At 44.3% G+C, this 16657-nt stretch overlaps 1 protein-coding gene across 1 annotated transcript; it reads left to right on the forward strand.

Annotated features, from left to right (window-relative positions):
* LOC139394250 (zinc finger protein ZFP2-like) lies at positions 1 to 5407 on the forward strand. The gene is made up of 2 exons (XM_071142276.1): positions 1 to 801; positions 4176 to 5407. The coding sequence occupies exons 1-2, from the start codon at positions 189 to 191 to the stop codon at positions 5405 to 5407; spliced, it is 1845 nt and encodes a 614-aa protein (XP_070998377.1). The 5' UTR covers positions 1 to 188.
* The last annotated feature ends 11250 nt before the right edge of the window (positions 5408 to 16657 follow it).

The raw sequence follows: 16657 nt of genomic DNA on the forward strand, positions 1-16657 counted from the left end.
CTTGCTAGACAAATAGCCGAACCAATAAAGCTCTTTAGACGCTTTAGTGTTTATTAGCCACTGTCTTTTAAAACCACTTCTGTCGTCTAGTTAGTTATCCGATTTCATTTCATATTTAGAGTGTTGTTATTAGTCAGCTAGCGGGCTGGTTAAGTTAGCATTAGCCTAGCTAGCTAACATCTCCGACCATGCGGTCACTAAGCTACTCTCCTTCTAATGAAGAGAAGGATATCACAGTAAATCAAGAAGTAGAGAGTGGGGCCTTTACTGTGAAAGAAGAGGAGGACGCGTTCAGAGTGAAAGACGAGGAAGATATCACAGTAAAACAAGAAGTAGAGAGTGAGGCTGTTACTTTGAAAGAAGAGGAATACACTCCTGCTGCTAAGGAAGAGGTGGATATCACAGTAAAACAAGAAGTAGAGGGTGGGGCCGTTACTGTGAAAGAAGAAGAGAAAGACACGTTCAGAGTGAACGAGGAGGAGGATGTTACTTTAAAAGAGGAGGAGGATGTTGTTACTTTAAAAGTGGAGGAGGATGTTACTGTAAAAGAGGAGGAGGATGTTACTGTAAAAGAAGAGGAGGATGTTACTGTAAAAGAAGAGGAGGATGTTACTATAAAAGAAGAGGGGGGTGTTACTGTAAAAGGAGAGGAGGATTCCGTTTTTGGAGTGAAAGAGGAGGAGTGGGAAATGACTGTTACATCAAAAGAAGAGGAGGAACCTGGATATCTGGGCCCGGTTTCCCAAACGCATCTTAAGGCATCCAATGGTTCTAACGATGAACCGGCCCTGATTAACACTAGTAAGTACTGTCTTAACAACAGAGGCACAAACTCTGCAGTTGTTGAACTGATGTTTGGTGTTAAAGCAGAAATCTGCAATTGCTACATCCATTTTGTTACTTTTAAATTATTTATTTATAGCTATTGATTATTGAGGAATATAACACATGCCGCTTAGTTCAACTGTTGTACCCCATCAAAACCCCAAATAAGCTTTTTTTGCTCCAATGTTTAGAAACAATGTAAACCAACACTGTATAGCCTCAACATGGTTAAAACTATAATGTTGATATCATGGATGGTCAGTCCTTGCATCCATAGGTCTGTCTATGAATTTGAGAGTAGTTACATTTCTCCAGTCCCATCCATCATCTTATTACCAAAACAGTGGTGGAATGACAGCTTTGTTATTGTCACAACTGCAGATTAGTTGTGAGGGTTTTTTAAACATCAAGAAAATGGCTGCCCAGAGACATGGTTTGGTAAACAGTTGAGGGATGGGGTAAGGAGAAGTGTAACCACTCTCAAATGCATAGAGAAATCTATTGTAGCAACCGTACATCTTGGCGTAACAGTTATAAGGTGTTGGCTTGACAGTCACTGGACCCAGGTTTGAGTTCAGCTCAGGGCCTCCCCCTGAATTAAATACACTATGAATACAAAGACTGGCCATCCATGAGGTCAAAATGATCATTTTAAACAGATTGAGGCTATATAGTATATTCTAGAATTGATCCGTGATGTCATAATGATAGTTTAACCAGGTTTCTAGGCTATATAGTATATTCTAGAATTGATCCGTGATGTCATAATGATAGTTTAACCAGGTTTCTAGGATATATAGTATATTCTAGAATTGATCCATGATGTCATAATGATAGTTTAACCAGGTTTCTACGCTATATAGTATATTCCAGAATTGCCAGTGTAGATTTCCTGTGGGGGTCAAATTGTTACAGCTGTTGATAAGTCATTGTATAATATTCAGCCAATTTATTTTCAGGCGAAACATACCTATATTCAATTACATTCATGAATTGGTTTGAGACCTTAATTTTAAAACTTTCTCAAAGTTGGTGCCTTGACAGATTCATAGAAAATGTTTTGTCATAAAATAATATTTTTTATTTATTTAAATGTAACCTTTATTTAACTAGGCAAGTCAGTCAAGAACAAATTCTTATTTACAATGACTGCCTACCCCGGACGATGTTTCCTCCGACACATTGGTGCGGCAGGCTTCCGGGTTGGATGTGCGCTGTGTTAAGAAGCAGTGCGACTTGGTTGGGTTGTGTTTCAGGGGTCGCGTGGCTTTCAACCTTCGTCTCTCCCGAGCCCGTACAGGAGTTGTAGCGATGAGACAAGATAGTAACTACTAACAATTGGATGCAACGAAATTGGGGCAAAATTCACAAAAAAAAGTTGAACCCAGGTTGAAAATATACTGATGAAAATAAATATCCTATAAATCACATTGGCTGCACATGACCTGTCTACAATTAACTTTAAACATGGTTGGCCCGAATCTCGTGATAGCAAGTTTGTAACATTGTATAAAATATTCTAGGCCCTCGGTTTCCTGTTCCAGTGAGTTCTGGACAGACACAGTTGTCGGCTATTTGTGAAAAGGATAAGAAGTAATCAGGTATTGTATGACATTTCCACTGGATCAGAGCATTACATTTTTCCCTTTTATTCTGAGTGGTAATCGAAAGGGCGAGAGCTGGAAATATTTTACGAAAATACTTTGAGGAACTATTGTCATTCGCAATTGATTTTGATTAGACTTTGTTGCTGTTTGAGGTGAAGAAAAAATGACTTTGAGAAGCTTCACAACTCATTGGTGGTGCAGCGTTAAGACAATCAGAAATACTATCAGACATCCCCAAATGTAACTGACTATAATTACTCTTTCCTGAAGGAGGGAAACGAGGTACAACACCTGTTTGAACCCGCCCCTTCCTGGGTCGGCGAAGAGCGGTATTAAATTTAAGGAATAAATCCAAGCCTCACTCATCACCTGTAGAAGGCGGGGCTTCCAGCGAGGCACGGATTTAATAGTATGTTGTACCTAGTTTCCCTCCTTCAGGGAACAGTAGTTATAGTCATAACGTTATGCTTGTAATATGATGAACTTCAACTTCAATACGGATCTTGGGAATCATTTTCTGAATAACAAACATCACGACATGCAACAACAACCAAAGTGCTTCTTCATTCATTACTCTGGTAAAGACAGTCATGCCGTGCTCCACGTTGGATCCAACATCCCTAACAAATTGATGTTTATAATGTGTTATTGTCTGCTTGATTTACAGTAGGGGCTTGTTAGTCTGTTTGCACACAGAGACACTGAGTTAATAATGTGTAGAGAACTGTCCCTTGATGGATAGGCTATTGTACAAAACACAGAGATATTTTCCTTTATTCAGGACATTTAGAATGACAACACATTACAGAGTAGCCTAGTGGGATTATTCACAAAATTATCTGGTGATCAGGTTATGAAATGTCATGACAAAGACATTTTAGTTTCCATGTTTCACCTGAAATATTAAATGATTTATAGTCCTCGGTCTGTTGTAAGGGTCCTACAGTAGGTCTGTGTTGTAAGTTATGGGTTCTACAGTAGGTCTGTGTTGTAAGTCATGGGTCCTACTGTAGGTCTGTGTTGTTGTTAGGTGAAGTTATTGGTCCTACAGTAGGTCTATGCTTCTGTTAGGTGATGTTATAGGCAAATTTGGCAAACACTTAGTGTTCAAACCCTCGTTGTCAGGCTGATGGAAAATCTAGCAAAAAGAGCATTTTACTGGTTGAAGTGTTTTTTAAATACAATGCGGTTGATTTGTGATGACGACACAAACATGATTTTAAGCAGGACATTCAAACGAGCCTTACAATTCTAATCCAAAGTAGTGTGAAATGCTCTCATAAGCAACCTGGAAATGGAGGTAACTTCCCTGAGTTTTCCCCCATTCACATTCAGAATACATTGTGAAAAACTAAAATCTTTGCTCACCATTTTTGCTCCAGGCAGATATAGTACATCCATAACTAGTGGTTTCCTCATTAGCAGATATACTACGTCCATAACTAGTGGTTTCCTCATTAGCAGTTATACTACGTCCATAACAATCGGGTTCCTCATTAGCAGGGAGGAGATTCTACAAGCAAATTGCGTGTGCATCGACGTCATGCCGCAATTTTAGCACAGAATGGCCCCTTTATTGGAGACCAAAAGTCACCTGGCACACTGCGTAGGATTTCAACTTGAATAACTCATTTCTAGCCTACAATCATCAGTTACTACTAATGTGAAAACAACACAAAATATGACTATTCTTGCTCATTTTGTGGGCCTTTAACCATCTGCCTGATATTGTTGTTCACGCAGGAGAGAGAAGTGACTATCTTGGATCCTCTGGGGAGCCTCAACAACCTCATGATGCTGATGACGCAGAGAAGAGTCTCTCCAGATCAAAACACCCCAAGAAACACCAGCAGAGACCCACAGGGAAGAGAACTCACTGCTGCTCTGACTGTGGGAAGAGTTTTGTTTCTTCAGGACATTTAAAAGCACACCAGAGAATACACACGGGAGAGAAACCTTATAGCTGTACTCAATGTGGGAAGAGTTTTACGATGTCTAGCAAGCTGACTCGACACTATAGAACACACACAGGAGAGAAACCTTATAGCTGTGATGAATGTGGAAAGAGTTTTGTCACATCTAGCAGTCTGATTATACACCAGAGAATACACACAGGAGAGAAACCTTATAGCTGTACTCAATGTGGGAAGAGTTTTACGATGTCTAGCAAGCTGACTCGACACTATAGAACACACACAGGAGAGAAACCTTATAGCTGTGATGAATGTGGAAAGAGTTTTGTCACATCTAGCAGTCTGATTATACACCGGAGAGCACACACAGGAGAGAAACCTTTTATCTGTACTCAATGTGGGAAGAGTTTTACTCAGTCAACCAGCCTGATATCACATCAGAGAACACACACAGGAGAGAAACCTTATAGCTGTGCTCAATGTGGGAAGAGTTTTACTCATTCAACCGGTCTGATATCACACCAGAGAACACACACAGGAGAGAAACCTTATAGCTGTACTCAGTGTGGGAAGAGTTTTACTCATTCAACCGGCCTTATATCACACCAGAGAACACATACAGGAGAGAAGCCATATGGCTGTGTTCAATGTGGGAAGAGTTTTACTACTTCTAGCAAGCGGACAGTGCACCATAGAACACACACAGGAGAGAAGCCTTATAGCTGTAATGAATGTGGGAAGAGGTTTACTACATCTGGCAGTCTGACTGAACACCAGAAAACACACACAGGAGAGAAACCTTTTATCTGTACTCAATGTGGGAAGAGTTTTTCTCAGTCAACCAGCCTGATATCACATCAGAGAATACACACAGGAGAGAAACCTTATAGCTGTGCTCAATGTGGGAAGAGTTATACTACGTCTAGCAAGCGGACTAAACACCAGAGAACACACACAGGAGAGAAATCTTATAGCTGTGCTCAATGTGGGAAGAGTTATACTACGTCTAGCAAGCGGACTAAACACCAGAAAAAACACACAGGAGAGAAATCTCAGCTGTGATCAGTGTGTGATCTTGATAAAATACCTCTGATCAAACATCAGAAAATACATACATGAAGAAGTTGTTTCATGATATCAATGAATTTATGTCACAATGTACAATGTTTTAACATTGTAGAAGGAGTATTTTAATAATGTCACAATGTCGAACCCTAAATGTTTGCCCCCTGTTCTATTGATTTCAACTTGATGGGGATATTAGCTTCACGGAAAAATTCAGGCTCTGAATTGAAAGAGTACTATTTATGTGATTTAACAAAAATTGACTAACAAAAAAAGAGTTGAGTTACACTTACCATGTTACACTTGAAACAAAAAGCAACACTTTAAAATGTAGCGAGCTTTTTTTCTACAAATGGTCCTCTAACCAGGGACGTACACATTATTCCCAGATACCGTGTGGGTTTTGAGCTGTTAGTTTTAACAGGACGTGCAACCTCATCCTCTCGCATACTTGATTTCAACATGATATTGATGAGTTATGACAAATAAGTGTTGTGTTCATTTGTTCTAAAATGTAGCTGACTGTCTTCTGCAGGTTGTCCTCTAATTGGTGAGGTAAAAGGTATCTCCACTTTCCATGTGTTTTTTTGTGTGTTAGGTTGTACGTGCTGTTGAAACTATCCCCCCCCAATCGATATCAGTGATTTATTGCGACTTGTCAAAACATCAGCGTTTCTGGTGCTTAGTTTATAAGGTGCTTGTTTTATAAAATACATTATTATTTATGTAACCAACTGACAATTTTTGTGGCTACAATTATGTTGACATTGTTTCCCTTCTTATAGAATATCAGGGTTCATTCTCAGATGTGCCAACCCAAATGTACTAGAGCATGACATTGGGGACTGGGCCCCGATCCAACAACATGCCTATCTAGTGAACCCTGAAAAGAGAGAGAAGCTCCGCAGTGAGTTGGAAAGTTACTACGGATATTGCAGGAGTTTCCTCTTGAAATCAGACATGTCTGTGGTAAGGACAACTTGGTTGTTGATTGTCTCAAGGGTGGGCAGTCAAAAAGTGTTGTGTTTTGCGCTTAGCCAGTGAGTTGCCATGGATCACAATTTATTTTGACTGCTCGTTTTTCCGTATTGAAGATGATTTTTGTTTGGGCTCGTTCCAGGGGGACGAGAGTTCGAGAAGTTTTCAATTGTTGACAGCCAGTAGACACCATGTTTATACTGGTGACGGTGAAGCATTGTAGTTGATTATAATGTGTAATTGAAGTTGTTTTATGTTGGTGGTAAGCATTCTCTTAAGGGGGAAGGTGTTCGTCTTCAGTTTTTCCATTTATGTTTTGAGGTTGGACTTTCGCCCGTATAGCTCGTTAGCACGTAGGTCGCACCGATTGGTGCCACCTCGTTAGTCAGTATGTGTTACACCTGAGCTGGCTTGTCCATCTCGTTAGTGGGAAGGTGTTTCACCTGAGCTGGTCCAGGTTCTATTTAAGAGTGTCTGGCCCAGTGCTCCAGTTGTCTTGATAGATGTGGAGAGTCAACACCGTTAGTTGCTCCACCTTTTTGGTTAAAGATGTTTTCACTTCAGGTTGTAGCTTCTTTCTGAAGAGAGCTTTTTTTCTTCAAAAAAAAATGAATACAAACAAGCAAACCTGGTCGGTTCCGGGGATTGGTATAGCAAATACCGTAAGATTTTCATGGACTGAAAAGGAGATGGAACCTTGGGGCAGGGAAACTTTTGGAAGGACCATATTGATGGGATGCCTCAGGATAGAGGTGAAGGAAGTACTCTGCCTTCAAGGCAACCCAAATGAAAAGGGTTTTGATGTGACGTTTCACAAGCATGAGAAACATGACGAAGTAATGAAGATGGCAAAGGAAGCGGAGAAAACGGGACCCCTGTGCCATTATGCGGTGACCAGCCTGGCGAAGAACAACTTCAGGGTGGTCACCGTAACCATGTACAATCCGCATGTGAAAGATGAAGAGGTGAGGGCCTTTCTGGGGAGGTACATGGACAATGTCTCCTCAGCGAGGTACCTCAGGGACTCCCTGGGTTTCTGGAACGGGAGGAGAGGTTTCCAGGCGTTACTCAGGGAGTCCCCGAAGAGTGTGGATGGCTACCTCCATCCTCCGGCGATGTTCTCCCTGGGGGCTGACAGGGGAACACTCTACTATGCACGTCAGCCCCCGTTCTGCAGGCGTTGTATGGCCTACGGCCATATCCTGGCCTCGTGCAGCGCCAAGAAATGTCGTTTTTGTGGGTCGGAAGAGCACGAGGCCAAGGAGTGTGACGAGCCCAAGGCTTGCCACGGGTGTGGCTCAAGAGCACACCTGTGGCGTGATTGCCCGGCTCGTCACAGGTCATACGCGTCTGCAGCTGGGGGGGGAGCGGGGGATGGGGGGAGGAAAGAAAGGACTCGTGCCTGACAAGGTCCCTTGCCATCTTTGGGGATTTCACCCGAGCGTCGGGAGCAGTTCTGAACCATGCAAAGTCTTCCGTCAAGTTTTTCGGAAGATGGCGCGGTAGAACGGATGTGCCTGGGGGGTTATCTCTCTGTGAAGGGGCCCTGAGGATTCTCGGGGTTCATTTTGAGACCTCCGGCTCAGCGACGCTAAACTGGAACATGCGTATCGCAGTGGTACAGAGGAAGCTAGCAATGTGGAAGGCTAGGTATTTGTCTTTTATGGGCAAAGTCCTGGTCCTAAAGGTGGATGTGTTGCCGTCTCTTTTGTATGTGGCATACATCTACCCATTGCCGGCTTGTCTGAGGAGGCCTCTAGTGAGGCTTGTGTTTCAGTTTATGTGGAGTGGCAGGTGCGAGTGGGTCGCCAGGGCACGCATGATCTGTCCCATCGGGGAGGGAGGTAGGGGGGTACCACATTTCCCCCTCAAGCTGGACGCCATTTTTGTTTCTTTCTTGTTGACGGAGCTTGCTCGTCCGGTTATACACCCGTCCGGTTACCTCCTGCGGGTGTTCTTCTCGTATAAGGCGAGAAGCGTAATGGTGTGGTCTAACGCGGGTCCTCGGGCGGAACAGCTGCCGTGGCATTTTGGCCATGCGGCCAAGTGGCTGCGTGCGCACCCCGAGGTTGAAGTTGCCCGAGTAGGTTTAGACCACAGGCACCTGTACGAGGAGGTCAGGCAGGCAGGAAGTCCTGCGCCTGTAGCGGGCATCTCGTCAGTGGTCTGGGAGGGAGTGCAGGCGCGGGGCCTGGACAATAGGCTCAAGGACCTGAATTGGTTGGGCCTCCATAAGTGCTTGCCGGTACGTGCCATCTTGTACCGGTATAGTTTGGTGCAATCCCCCACCTGTCCAAGATCCTCTTGTGGCAGGGAGGAGACTGTGCGCCATGCCTTTTGGGACTGTGCCTTTGCCGGACTAGTCTGGGCTAGGGCACGGGTAATGCTAGGTGTGGTTAGGAGTGATTTTGTTGTGACATGGGCTAGGCTAGAGAGAGGCGTAGGGAGAGCAAAGGGAACGGATAGGGACAGGTTTCTGCTCTGGCTTCTCATGAGTCTCTTTAAAAAGGGACTGTGGGAAGCCAGGCAGAATTTAGTCAAGACAGGGAGAGATTGGGGGGTGGAAGGGATAGTGAGAAGGGTGGAAGGTGATTTGAGGGGGAAGATGAAGAGGGAGGAGAGGAGAGGAAGTGGGGGAAGCATGCGGCACGGGAGAGGTGGAAAGGGGGTTTAGGGCTGGGAGTGTTAGAGTGAGTTTGGTAAGGGGATAGATTAGGGAAGGGGAGATAGGGAAAGGGTTAGGTATTGGTTAGGTATGACGGGGAGGGACGATGCTCCCCTGAGGTTTGTTTTTGTTTAATGTTTTTGTAAATACAATTAATTAAGAATGAATGAGAATTATGATTTTGTAATAGTATGAATGGTATTGATTGTAATAAATTATTTTAACCACCACCTTTTTGGTTAAAGATGTTTTCACTTCAGGTTGTAGCTTCTTTCTGAAGAGAGCTTTTTTTCTTCAAAAAAAAATGAATACAAACAAGCAAACCTGGTCGGTTCCGGGGATTGGTATAGCAAATACCGTAAGATTTTCATGGACTGAAAAGGAGATGGAACCTTGGGGCAGGGAAACTTTTGGAAGGACCATATTGATGGGATGCCTCAGGATAGAGGTGAAGGAAGTACTCTGCCTTCAAGGCAACCCAAATGAAAAGGGTTTTGATGTGACGTTTCACAAGCAAGAGAAACATGACGAAGTAATGAAGATGGCAAAGGAAGCGGAGAAAACGGGACCCCTGTGCCATTATGCGGTGACCAGCCTGGCGAAGAACAACTTCAGGGTGGTCACCGTAACCATGTACAATCCGCATGTGAAAGATGAAGAGGTGAGGGCCTTTCTGGGGAGGTACATGGACAATGTCTCCTCAGCGAGGTACCTCAGGGACTCCCTGGGTTTCTGGAACGGGAGGAGAGGTTTCCAGGCGTTACTCAGGGAGTCCCCGAAGAGTGTGGATGGCTACCTCCATCCTCCGGCGATGTTCTCCCTGGGGGCTGACAGGGGAACACTCTACTATGCACGTCAGCCCCCGTTCTGCAGGCGTTGTATGGCCTACGGCCATATCCTGGCCTCGTGCAGCGCCAAGAAATGTCGTTTTTGTGGGTCGGAAGAGCACGAGGCCAAGGAGTGTGACGAGCCCAAGGCTTGCCACGGGTGTGGCTCAAGAGCACACCTGTGGCGTGATTGCCCGGCTCGTCACAGGTTATACGCGTCTGCAGCTGGGGGGGGAGCGGGGGATGGGGGGAGGAAAGAAAGGACGCGTGCGGATTGCATGGATGGCACAGGGGAAAAGACGGCGCAGGAAGAAGATGGGAAGAAGGATGAGGTGAGAAGAAAGAGGCGAGGAGAAGAAAAGAATGGAACAGAAGGAGAGAAGAAAAAGGGGACGGAAGAAGAAGAAGGTGGAGGAGCTGAGAAGAGGGAGAAGGGGACAGTGGTACGAGAAGGAGTGGAAGAGGGAACGGGGACAGTGGTACGAGAAGGAGTGGAAGAGGGAACGGGGACGGAGAAGGAGGGAGGAGTGGAGGTGGGAGGGGAGGTGGGAGGGGGGGGGGATGGGGGGAAGGAGTGGGGGGACAGCCTGCCAGGCTTCCTCGAGGTCGAAATGAGGGATTTGGTGGAGGGGTTAGTGGGGATGGGACGTTGTGTCTCCCCGCTACCTCCTTCACCAAAGAAGAAAGGGATAAAGAGGGGGAGCTTGGCAGGAAGTGAGAGGGAGGGGGGTGTGGAGGGGGAGGGGGGGGTTAAGAGAGTGGCGGGGGGGGGGGAGGGGAGGGTAATTTGTCCTCCCGGTTTGCCTCAGCCCCTTGCATTTTAGTGGATGACTCCAGTGAGGGGTCGGTGGGTTGTTTGCTAGAGGGATCCCAACTCCTGTTTGGGGAGATGGGGTCCCCTATATGCAGCCCCGAGGCAAACAGGGAGGGGGGGATGGTGGGTGGGGAGGGAGGACCCAACACACTGCCTGGATCATGGGTTGGGATGGAGGACGGGGGGGCGTCAGGAGAGGAGAGGACGTCCCCGCCGGTGGAGATGGACCAGGGGAGCATCGGGTGAGTCTCCTGGTTTTTCTTTGGGTTTTGGGTTTTTTATTTGTTGTAAATAATTAAATGAATAGTTCTGTTTCTTTTTTTAGTCTAAATGTTAGGGGGTTAAGGGATAATGTTAAAAGGAGGGCGGTTTTTTGTTATTTAGAGGGTGTGGGGTTTGATTTCTGTTTTTTACAGGAGGCTCACCTGAGGGATGGTGGGGATGTGTGTAGATTTAAGAGGGAGTGGGATAAGGGGGAATCTTTTTGGGGCATAGGAGGGGTGCACTCAACAGGAGTAGGGATTTTGTGTGGGCATAGAGAGGTTAAAATAGAGAACACTTTTGTAATAATGCAGGGTAGAGTTTTGGGGATAGATGTTAAGTTTAGAGAAGCTAGATATAGGTTAATTGGGGTGTATGGGCCACAGGTGGCGGCAGACAGGAGGGAGATGGTGGACTGTCTGGCGCCCCTGTGTGTTACAAACAGGCACTTGGTGATAGGAGGAGACTTTAATATAGATTTAGGGTTAGGCGGTGATAGCAGTGCAGGTGCCATCTCTGGGCTAATGGCTTGCCATGGTCTGGTTGATGGTGGCCTGCACACTACTCCGGCAATGGTCGGTCCTACATGGCGCAACTCCAGGGGGGTTGCGCGGAGGCTCGACTACATTTTTGTATCCAGGTCTTTGGGTCAGTTGTCTGGGCGGCTGTTGCCTGTTTTCTTCACGGATCACGACGGGGTGTTCCTGCAGGTGGGGTCGCCAGTCTGCCTCTTCGGTAGGGGGTACTGGAAGTTAGATCGGGATATACTGGAGGAGCAGGCTTTCGTTGACAAATTTTTTTGTTTCTTTCGGAGGCTTGACGGCCTCCGGTCCATGTGCGAGGGGGTGTTAGAGTGGTGGTCCGGTTACCTCCTGCGGGTGTTCTTCTCGTATAAGGCGAGAAGCGTAATGGTGTGGTCTAACGCGGGTCCTCGGGCGGAACAGCTGCCCTGGCATTTTGGCCATGCGGCCAAGTGGCTGCGTGCGCACCCCGAGGTTGAAGTTGCCCGAGTAGGTTTAGACCACAGGCACCTGTACGAGGAGGTCAGGCAGGCAGGGAGTCCTGCGCCTGTAGCGGGCATCTCGTCAGTGGTCTGGGAGGGAGTGCAGGCGCGGGGCCTGGACAATAGGCTCAAGGACCTGAATTGGTTGGGCCTCCATAAGTGCTTGCCGGTACGTGCCATCTTGTACCGGTATAGTTTGGTGCAATCCCCCACCTGTCCAAGATCCTCTTGTGGCAGGGAGGAGACTGTGCGCCATGCCTTTTGGGACTGTGCCTTTGCCGGACTAGTCTGGGCTAGGGCACGGGTAATGCTAGGTGTGGTTAGGAGTGATTTTGTTGTGACATGGGCTAGGCTAGAGAGAGGCGTAGGGAGAGCAAAGGGAACGGATAGGGACAGGTTTCTGCTCTGGCTTCTCATGAGTCTCTTTAAAAAGGGACTGTGGGAAGCCAGGCAGAATTTTGTCAAGACAGGGAGAGATTGGGGGGTGGAAGGGATAGTGAGAAGGGTGGAAGGTGATTTGAGGGGGAAGATGAAGAGGGAGGAGAGGAAGTGGGGGAAGCATGCGGCACGGGAGAGGTGGAAAGGGGGTTTAGGGCTGGGAGTGTTAGAGCGAGTTTGGTAAGGGGATAGATTAGGGAAGGGGAGATAGGGAAAGGGTTAGGTATTGGTTAGGTATGACGGGGAGGGACGATGCTCCCCTGAGGTTTGTTTTTGTTTGATGTTTTTGTAAATACAATTAATTAAGAATGAATGAGAATTATGATTTTGTAATAGTATGAATGGTATTGATTGTAATAAATTATTTTAACCACCACCTTTTTGGTTTGCTTCCTTTCTAAGTTTGAGGGTTTTTTTTTTGTTTCCCTCTTCTTGGGCAGATTTAGTGGGTCTCATGGTGGGTGTCTTATGTCCCAGTTGTTGTTACTCGTCAACCTCCAGTGGACACCCTCATAGTGTCTTTCAGAGCCCCTCCTAAAAAACAAGCTTATATTTTGGGTTGGATATTGCATCCAATTAATATTTGAATCAATGAAATTTCCTTAAATGTTCATTAGTCTTTCAGTTGTTGTTATTCTGTTTGTTGTGTACTAAATATTTTAGTTTATTTTCATGTAGTTTTTTTCCTGTGAATCCATTGTGTTGCATCCATGTCTGAAATGTGCTGTATAAATAAAGCTTGATTTGATTTCAACAAATGAACCCAAAGACTGACCAATCAACAGACTCTTGGTCCCTCTTAGTATGAAAAACAGTATCAATCCCACTTTTCCAGCCTGCTGAAGGCGTGGTGGAGTGGTAAACACCACCCCCGGCTCTACCAGGGGCTTGAGGTGGTCTCCCACAGCTCTGCTTATGTCATGTTCTGTGGCCTTGCCGTTCCATTTCTTGACTGCCCCTGCAACACAGAAAGAAATATATTTAGTAATATTATATAAAACACTCAAAGTCATGGATATGGAGCATCTATGGCCTCGGTTACACCTGGCACCTAAATGTGATTTCTGTCATCCGATCACTAAGCTCCATTAGGTTCAGATCTGACAGGATGGGCCTTCGACGCAGTCAGGCCACCAAATATGCATAAGCAATGTAAAGAGATGTGGGGAAAGTAAATTCTACACAAATTACCTTCATAATATCGAAGAACAAATGTTTGTGTCTGAGGGGAAATTAACTTTCATACAGCCAGAAGGGGTGAGGAATTACACCAATATCAGTGGACAATTTGTACTAATGTAAATAAACATGGATGATGGAACATATTACCTTTTGCTGATGTGATGAACCACTAAGGGGACATAAATATTTACCATCTTTGACCTCTCACCTCTCTGGCTGTAGAAGTGTTCTTCCTAACCAGTCCCTCAACAGCTCTCTGACTGAGCTCCAACCTCACTGGGTCTTCAGAGGAGAGGAAGGCTGAGGAGGGATGGAGGGATGGAGGGATGGAAGGATGAATGGATCAGTCAGTCAATAAAGTGTAGAGCTGCTGTCTGACAAAATCACTATTTTAGTAGTTCATTAAAGGAAATAAGGCTTTATGACTGCTGAATAGCAACTATTAATCACATAGATCATGTATTTTCAGGTAGAGATAGATCCTTGGGAAGTCACTAGCCCGTTGAAGTTGACATTTACAATGGTTAAGGTAGGGTTTAGGGTAGGGATGTCCCAAGGATCCCAGATAGCATTGACCATTGTGCATTCTTCTGTCTCTTTTACATAGCAAGTGATGGGTTCTGACTTCTGGACTTTTAAATATGAAATATCTTTATTATGTGAAATCTAATGAAACAACAATGTATGTTGATGCTAATATGATGTACAATATTCCATGATGTTTCTATATGATAACAATAGAGTAATATATTTAATATGCCATACACTATTTTTTTAACAGTTTCACTAATTAATTTTAATTAACTTAATTATTATGATTCAACATCAGTTCACCGTCTCACCTCATACTGTATTGGAGCAGCAGCTGACTTGTTCGTTGATGCTAATCATCATGTTTTGAATCTGAGAGTAAATAGATCCGATTACAACTCCAAAAATGAAGGGTTCAACTGGAGTTGTTCTCAGATCCCCTAAGAACCGTAGGGTTCTTGGTCAATGAAAAACAGCCCCAAAAGGTTCTTCAAAGAACTTGTTAGAAGGTGGGTTCATCGAGGAACCTCCGTTGTTGCTGGACTTTTTCCGGGAACTTCGCAATTGCAACTGAAAACGACGGTGACAAGTTTGGATGCGACAACAAGTTAAAAAGGTTAATTGATGTTTGGCTCTGAATATGTCTATAAATAATAATTACAATAATATAACATACTAATAATGAATAACGAAGACAATGATGGTTTTCTGTGAGTATCTTCCGTAACGTTACTATAGTTAATTACCGTAAATATTAGAAAGCCGGGTTTGACCGTCGGCGTTGTATGAGCTACAGTACAGTACCGTTATCTAGCTAGATAACGTTGTGTCCTAACTAGGCACAACAAGGTTTGGATTATTTCCCTCAACTATATTTGTTCCCATGTATTGTATATCGTTTCCATAAAGCCAACATGGCTTTACACTCTCATTAACGTAAGTTTCCAATCTAGTGCAGTTCTCAGTTTTGTGATAATGAACTAGCAAATCTTAACTAAGTAAGGACGGTGACCTGTCCAGACGAGATGTACAACGAACTGAATCGTCAATGGAGGTCTTTCTCTTCATATAGCCTGCTACAGCCAGCAACACTATTAACTCACAAGGGGGCATAACGTTACATGTACAATACTATCCCATTTTAGAAACGTTACATGTACAATACTATCCCATTTTGGAAACGTTACATGTCCGCGTTAATTATCTTTTCAGAACTTCTCAGAAATGAATCAAGTCCATGGAATGGATATAGACAAAAAGAGAATTCAATGACTAGCAGAGGTAGAGAGGCGAGGCAGGGGGGAGGACATCTTCCTGCTATTTTGACAGTCCCTGAAGGAAAATACAGAAGAGGGATTTGCTCTTATTCCTTCCCTTCCTCTAATGTATTTTGTAATAAAATTAGCAAGTGTAGTAAGATCAATGCTTTACTAGGACTGGAGACCACAGCAGCGATTCTGCTCTTGCCCTACCTCTTCAGGACCCGAGTGGCCTTTTATGTCCGTGACATGGTATGCTTATGCACCATTCATCTGTTTCTTCATAAACATAGGTGTGCACGCTTATATAAAACTACAGCTGAACATTTGTTATGGTCTTTGTTAATTGTATGTGTATTAATCTTTTCTTACTTTTGTTGACACAGATTTCCCCGCTCTTCACTCCTTTACTGCACATCGGCGGAAATCCATTTCACCATGAGAGTGAAATCCCGCTGGCCTTTGATGGGGAGAACATCCACGCCCTCGAGGACGTCTCCATGGGACTTGGGGCTCTGCTTCGGCTGTATTTTTTTTAAAAATTTCCCTTAAATTTCCCAAAAATGTCAGAAAAACACTTATGTTGTTAAGTTACTGTGTTCTGGGGATAGGAGAAGTTGGGGTGAAGTTACCAGGGCCGGTCATAAAGATGGCAAACTTCCTAACATAACTAGGTGAATATGATATACACACTAAAGCTGAAAATTCTGCATTTATTACCAAGTCTACCATGTTGTTAGTTTACCTATGATTCATTTTTAATGTATGTTGTTTTTATTGTACATCATCATTTAAAAAAAATGTTGTTGGGTAAATTGTTTTGTAAATATTAATTCACATTTGTTGTGCCACTAAATAAACAATGAATTATTTAAGTCAATATTGTCAATATTATTATAATATGTTTTTATAATGGAGGGAAGGTGGACAGGGAGTTAAAAAATGAACCCCAAAGGTTCTTTGAGGAACCATGATAAGGGGTTCTTCAAATGACATATAGGGGTTCCCACAAAAGGTTCTTCAAATAACTTTTTCAGCTTTTTGTCTGAAAGTTATTTTCTCAACTGCGATACCAACTCCAGTCAGCAGATGGCGATGTGTCTTTCAGGTGATTCTGCCACTGTGACGTATAATCTAGTGGATGGGACGCTCCTTCAACATCAACAGTTAGTCAGACACTTTGGTTCACTCAAACTTGATGGAAAAAAGGTTTATTCAATAAATCTAGCAACTCCTCTCATACTGGGAAGACCCCAACAGGCCTTAAGGGCAGTTTTATTTCAAATGTA

Source organism: Oncorhynchus clarkii, unplaced genomic scaffold (genome assembly GCF_045791955.1).
Source record: "Oncorhynchus clarkii lewisi isolate Uvic-CL-2024 unplaced genomic scaffold, UVic_Ocla_1.0 unplaced_contig_358_pilon_pilon, whole genome shotgun sequence".
Taxonomy (NCBI): domain Eukaryota; kingdom Metazoa; phylum Chordata; class Actinopteri; order Salmoniformes; family Salmonidae; genus Oncorhynchus; species Oncorhynchus clarkii.